This window comes from Haliaeetus leucocephalus, unplaced genomic scaffold (genome assembly GCF_000737465.1).
Source record: "Haliaeetus leucocephalus isolate CR32 unplaced genomic scaffold, Haliaeetus_leucocephalus-4.0 Scaffold702, whole genome shotgun sequence".
Taxonomy (NCBI): domain Eukaryota; kingdom Metazoa; phylum Chordata; class Aves; order Accipitriformes; family Accipitridae; genus Haliaeetus; species Haliaeetus leucocephalus.
The window spans coordinates 3,212,328-3,219,312 of NW_010973138.1; the positions used below are offsets into that span (position 1 = coordinate 3,212,328).

At 40.9% G+C, this 6,985-nt stretch overlaps 1 protein-coding gene across 3 annotated transcripts in view; it reads right to left on the bottom strand.

The window, feature by feature from the left end:
* Positions 1-664: 664 nt before the first annotated feature.
* The window catches only part of WRB (tryptophan rich basic protein), a 29,743-nt gene continuing 23,422 nt past the window's right edge, over positions 665-6,985 (bottom strand). The window contains exons 1-5 of one of the 3 annotated variants that reach the window (XM_010580316.1): positions 6,518-6,763; positions 4,838-5,003; positions 3,393-3,460; positions 2,418-2,532; positions 665-859 (exon numbers count right to left, since the gene is read on the bottom strand). In XM_010580316.1, coding sequence (XP_010578618.1) covers positions 786-859; positions 2,418-2,532; positions 3,393-3,460; positions 4,838-5,003; positions 6,518-6,616 — 522 coding nt within the window. In that variant the 5' untranslated portion in view covers positions 6,617-6,763 and the 3' untranslated portion in view covers positions 665-785. Of the gene's footprint in view, positions 860-2,417; positions 2,533-3,392; positions 3,461-4,837; positions 5,004-6,146; positions 6,229-6,517; positions 6,764-6,985 lie in introns of those variants that run through there. The other 2 variants (XM_010580318.1, XM_010580317.1) reach the window with 2 other exon arrangements.

A 6,985-nucleotide genomic window follows, 5' to 3' on the forward strand; every position in this document is an offset into this window, starting at 1 on the left:
ATACTGGATTGTCATTAATGTATGCTAACCCCCTTAGAAATGTAGTCCTCTGAAGGAACAGCACTGTCTTCTACTTTCTCTTTACTAACATAGAGCTTCAGAATGTTGGCCAGATCTTTCCTCCCAAAACATGCAAAAAACCAGTTTCAGTGATCCTCACTCAGTTTGGGAAGCAGAAAAAATGTCAAGGAAGGAAAGGTCAGTTATCAATAAAAGTAGGAAAAAATTCAAGTGTTCAATGAGTTTTAAAAGTCAGGGAGGAAAAAGTATCCAGCCATCCTGCACTAGGCAACTGAGTCTCAGGAGATAAAATCTTGATTCCGTGTATATACCAATAACGCATTTTCTAAGACAGCCCAAGAATACACCAATTCTGTTGTAAAAAATAGCAAGGAGGAAACTAATTCTGTTCTACCCTAAGCCAACCAAACCACCTACCTCTATCCTCTAGTACCACTTGCACCAAATATAATCCCACCTTTGGGTGAAACTACCATATTATACAGCAAAGAAAGAGCAAAGCTCCCCAAGTAATTCCTTATGCCAGTGCATTTCAAACTTAAAAATACAAATCCGACATGTTCCAATTTTGGTGAATATATGCCATGACAAATTCTTATGGTTCTGCCATGAATCAGATGTAAACGAAGTAACAAAGATTATCTCAGACCTAGTCTCATGAAAGACAACCGTTCCTTCTTTTTGTTTTTGTTTTTTTTTTTAATTCATTTAAAACAGCAATAATGAAAATGTAGTTGAGGACTCTGTGGATTACTGGGATTCCTTCAGCTGAAAGGGTGTAGCATGATAGCTACAACTTTATTACAAACCACAAGCCAACATGTAATTCCAACACCACCTGAAAGAGATATAAAACACGATTTAAGTCATTGCATCAGCAACCCTGAAGCATACATGCATCTGAAAACAACTTTGGAAGTGTAAAAAATGAAACGTAAGAGTTATGAGGTGAACAGGAACAAAACAGCTTTCTTTTTATATACAAATGTCTCTCTTCAAGGCATGGCAGCTAACTCCATGCTGGTCCCAAGAAAAGCTGAAGACTGTGTGGGGAAAAAGAGTAACAAATAATGTGAATATCAGCCAAAGTAAATTTCCTAGGAAATTTAAATTGGTCTTTTAAAAAGTATGAAATCCATACTTCTCTCCTTTTCCCTTGCTCCCCATACAGCTATATAGAAAAAAGCTACTGAGACCTTCGCTACTGACCCAGATGCCCCACACTGCTGTTTTACAGGGTCCTGTCATTCCAACTAGCGGCACAGAAATTTGTACTGGTATGATGGAATAGAGGGTGTGCCCTGACTGTAATACACAGCACATCCATATTGCAAACTGCATAGAATCATGCTACATAGTATCACGGAATACATAGCTATTCATGGCACACATGTGAAGAAACTACCTTTTTGGTGATTTTTAGACATTTTTGTGTTTATTGCCTAGAATTCAAAAGCGATCTCTTTACTGTGATTATCAGCCAAGACAAAGCAGGAGATTTGAAGGCAGACACAGATGTGAACTTTTTAAAATCCCTTCAAATGCTATTTAAATAAATGTCCTCCAAGGACTATTCCTCCAGAAGCAGACTCTTCTCTTGTCCAGTAAGCATGCTGGATATCAATCATTCTCTAGAGAGCTATTAAAGATACAATGACATACAATTCCAACAACATATTTTGGAATACCTTCTATGGCAGTTAGGACTTTGAAGCCTAATATGAAGATTCACCAGCAGCATTTTAGCTTGAAGGTAAATTTCCACACTACTTTGTCCTGTCATTCTGCCTGTCTACTTATCCCGTTAGCATAGAGCCAGCGCACTTTTCACTCACAAACAGGTGTCTATAACCTGTGATATCGTTCTGATCATTAATTCATTAAACTGCTCAAAAGAAAAGGATTTAAGTAGGTAAAAATGCAACAGAACTGTGATGGGAAAAAGGGTGGGAACAGACAAGACAAAATGCCAAGAGAGCATACCTAAATCACTCTGGAGTTACACTACTATGAAGCCCCAGCAGTTTATGTAAGCAATACAGACCTATGAAGTATCTGCCCATTTTTAAACCCAATTCTACTATTTCAGTGGACTCCTTAATATAAAAATATTTCTGATTTGAAATCTTCTCCAGGGTCTATTCCATACAGATAAAGCTGCTCTGTTTGAGAAGAAATAAAAATGACAAAGAGCCCATTTCACTGTCAGTTAAATAAACAAGAACTGAATACATAGGAAACAGCTGACCAAATGTTTGAAACTCCTCCTCGTGTTACGGGAGTTAGAAGAAACATACAGAAGCAGTGCTTTTAATCTATGTATGCTCTTTGTCACTACATTGTTAGCATCCTCATGGGCTTGGGAAATGTATTTTTTTCCAATGTGCAGTCCTTACCTGCCACCCCGGTAGGAAAGGCTACCAAGCGCTCCAGCGGAGCAAGCCATTTGCTTGGAAGCACCGTAACCGGCTCAGAATAGTACTTCCAAATCAGAGAGATCATCAAGGCAGCCTAGAATTGAAATTTTTATTAGCTTGGATAACAATACACATCAAAGTACGTTTTCGCTGCTATTCTGAACCAGTAAGTAACAAATTCTGATTAAAGGGAATAGTTTCTTTGTTAATTTACATTGTTCTTAAGAAAGTTCAAAATATTTTTAAACTCGGTATGACCTTAAATTTATACACAACATTAAGAGGTAGCAGTGAGACGTTGGCAAATACTGCTTTCTTTTGAGACCCTGGTTCCAACCTAGCATAGACAAATATAGCAATAGTAATTGTTAAATTCTGATGACTCTTTTTAGCCATAATCCCTGCCTGCTAGGAATCCAACTCACTCTAACATTACCCTAAAGACATCTTCAGGTTGACCACTGTCATCTTTATTAGCAGACAATTCTTTGGCATCAAGTCTGAACTACAGAGACAACCTGATGAGGCACCATGGGGAAATGTGTGGCAGCTGTAAGCAGACATCTGCATCCTCAGCAAAAGCGTATTTTGTTTCCAAAACCGTAAGTAAAATATATTTGTATGTATTGGAACTTTCCTGGGTCCAGTGCCATGTATAAATTAAAAAAACCCCAGTGATTAAAGAGTTAAGACAAACTCCTACTTTGTCATCTCAAAACCAGAAACGCAAAGCTAAAGTGAGACTCAAAACTCCCTCCATCCCCAACCACCAGGCCTTATCAGCAACATCTCTCTCTTCTACTTCAAGAAGCTCTTTCAGTTTGGCATGCACTGTGCCACTGGTATGTCAAACACCTGTGTGACTAATCACCAGCCAATAAACGCAGGAGAGAATTGTAACAGTACTAAGGATTTGGTTTAGTAATTTGTATCCATAATAAAATATTTACTTACTTGTAAGATGTAGAATACAATATTTATAACCCACTTTATTTTGGCTAATTGGGCAGTTCGTGCTTTCACTGTTAAAAGAAAAAAAAATTACTCTGCATTATTTATTATAGCGAATTATACTTACATAAAACTAGTAATTTATTAATATTTCACTCTTCCAATCAGGACATTACACTATTTAAAAATATCTTTTCAAATGACTCATAGCTATATTGAAAGTACCCTTCTGCAAGAAAGTGCTAGGTCTGTATCACACCGTAGTTTCTTATTAACGTTACTATGAAAAGTTGCAAAACACTGATATCCTAGACCGAGAAATGCTACATATAATCAAGAACGCTATTCCCAAATGAGAACAGTCACTGTCGTTACTAATTTAAGACCCTGCTTTAGACGAAGCATAAAGTAAATTTTTCCCTTTCCTAAAAGGGGACAATGATGGCTTTCGCAGATGCACTTTTTGCCTTATTTCATTCAGGAACACAGTTAAGACTGTTCCTTCACTGAATGAATCTTGGTTATGCCTATTTTTCTTCTGTTACAGTACCTCAGACCAATATAAAGCAGCCCAGTGAAGACAGCACAACTTCTAACATAACAGTGGCCTAAAGTTTTCTAAAACATTGTTGATTGCTAAGTAAACTACCCAGATCTCATTTAATTGAAATTATTGGATTAAGAATTATACTACTGAAAGCAATCCAAAACTGCCAGTTGTAAATGTTGTCCTTTCTCCAAGCAAGGAGCCTATAAACATTCAACCATTCTGCACAGAGGAGGCAGACAAAGCAAGTAGTCTCCTATCCTGTTAGGATCAGTTAGTGAGTTTGGGCAAAGACAAGAGCAAAAGCTCTGGTGCCAAAGGTTTATGTGTACTTTCTACCACAAGATGAGGGACTATAATACTATAAAATCCTAATCGAGGCAAAGCACTACAGCTTTATCGCACAAGCTACTGCGTAAGACCTAACAGGATTTCAAAATGACAGGAAAGATCTCATCTGGTTATCTTATGGATCAACAGTTTCTCTCTAGCGTTTTGTAGTACACTAACCAAACAGCCCCAACCAAGCAATGCAACCTTTTGCAGTGAAGATACGCAGCAGAGGACTTCCTCGACTTATTCAAAACATGATTCAGTGATGAGCATTATGGAAAAAGAGTAAATAATTACACAGTGAAACCCAGGAAACTCCTTGTAAGAAAAATTTTATATCTAAATCACTCCCTTATCAGTGTATGCAGAACTATGTGCAATTGAAAGACAAAAGCAAGCTCTCAAAAAACTTTAAAGAAAAAAGAAAGAGAGAAAAAATGGAAGGGAACACTGGAAATGGGTAAGAGGGGGAGGAAAAAAGTTGAAGGAGAAATATACTTAAAATTGAAAACACTCTTGACAAAATGTTTTCCAGAAACTAGAAAAGGGAATAAACATTGCACTCTACCATGAGTTTTAAGCTTGTCGGTCATTTTGTTAATCTTTCTTTCCAGACGGGCATATCTAGCAAACTCATCCATCATACTAATGGTTGAGAGTTCTTGCTTCATGTTCTGAATTTCAGCTCTCATTTGGGATTCCTGCTCTGCATCCTTTTGTAACAATCTGGATATCTAAGAAATAAAGAAATAGTATCAGTTATTTATCCAGAATTCCACTTATTTTCTTTAATATGTATAAAGTACGATCTGCTGTTTATATACTCAAAAGCCTCCCATAAAAAAAGGCCCTTTCATGAAGACACAGGAAAACCTCGGCTTAACATCTGCAACATGTTCTAAAAGCCAAAGAATTTTTACTCTCTTGTTCTGACTGAAGCAAACCAGAAAGGGTTTTACCGTCCCCGTAGGGCAGTGATTTTCAACCTTTCTAACTACAGTTAACTGCCTCTTCCTTCTATGTTTCTGCTTTCATCTCTTCATCTTCCCACTCTCGATGACGCTGCTGCCTTCCGAGATCTTTCAAACCTCCCAGGCCCTGCCTGCCACTGCATCCCGAGCTGAACTGCTGTCCTCCCTCCTTGCAGTCCTCACCATGCACTGCTTGGATGACAAGCACCTGGTATGTGCAGGAGAGGAAGGACCCGGGAAGCACTCCTCTTCACCACTACTCCTTCCAGCTCCAGCAATGCCCCTTACTCATTCACCATTCCCATTTCCAGCTCCAGCAGCCTCAGCCAGGGTCTAAACTAATTAGTATGTAAACTTTATTCACTGAAACCCAATTTTAGACCTCACCAATAATGCATGGCTCACCAATTGGGAATCACCCCTCTAGATTACAGATTGCCTAGTCCGGGCTGTTAGAAACACACAGATTGCCATGCTGGCTGAGTTGTGATCCATCTAGTGCAGTATCTTACCACTGCCTCAAAACCAGAAACACAAATTTGCATTAGTTATTTTTCCTACATCTTACCCACGTGTTTAAATGGGGTTTTCTTATAACACTTGGTTGTTATAACATTGGTTTCTTGGCTAAAATTATTTCCTACTGACAGAAATGTACAAAGGTAATCACACCTTGCGTAAGCAAACATTTTCTCCCCTTCTTTTACTTTCCTACTTTCTTTTTGTGAGGCACTACCTGCTTATTGGTTCATGAACTCCTTTCACCATAGAAACGAAGATACAAAGAACACAAACTCTTTTTCTTGCTGTTCCTTAGCAAATCTTTCTAGCTTTCTCAACACATGTGCAATTTTTTCCCCACAAACGATGTTCCCAGTAGTGCAGTCAATGAGAACATTACACTACCTTCTGTCACGAACCACAGCAGAAAGTTGAGCAGAGATTTTCATTAGTCATCTGTGGTGTCACTCTGTTCAACTTCCCAAATTGTTAGGAGTAATTTATGTTTTAACGGATTTTTATCCGTTATCGAATGGTGTGCACTGATCTGCGTGACGGTGAAGTTATTCACATGAAAGAGCAAAACAACGGGTATTTTAGCACGCTTGCTCGCATGTAAGTTTATTCGGCAGTCACAGAGTTTATTGGTCCATAACTCTGTTACCCACGCTTCCACAGAAATGCTTAAGATCAGACCGGAGGGCATCCCAATTAGCGACTGCGACACTGGGTTTTCTCCTACGGTACCCAACCCCTCAAGCCCTGCGTCCGCTCACCTCCCTTCCAGCAGCAGCGGCGTGCAGGAGACAGGGAGGGCCGCAGAGCTCCCCTCCGCATCCCCCGCGACGCCCTAAGGGCTGGAGCCTCAGGGGCATCAGTTAAGACACCGGTAACTCGTTACCCGCAACTCCGCTTCAAAGACCGGCTCCATCGCGGCTGCTGGAGTCGGCCCCGTCGCGGTGCCGGTTCGGTTTCGCGATCCCCAGTTCCTCCCAGTATCAGCCCTCCCGAGTTTCCCCTCCCCCAAGGCGAGGAGCCGGACCAGGCCCTGCTACTCCCAGCCGGGGATGGTCACGGGTACGGCCGGGCACCGGGCGACCTCCCGAACCGCCACCGCTCCCCCCGCCCCGCTTCACCTCATCGCTCAGCCCCTCAGGCGGGGGTGACGACGCCCCCGGCAGGGGCCTGCGCAACGCCCTGCCTGCCCCCGCCGCTCACCCCCTCCTCGGCCACCCGACGGCCCG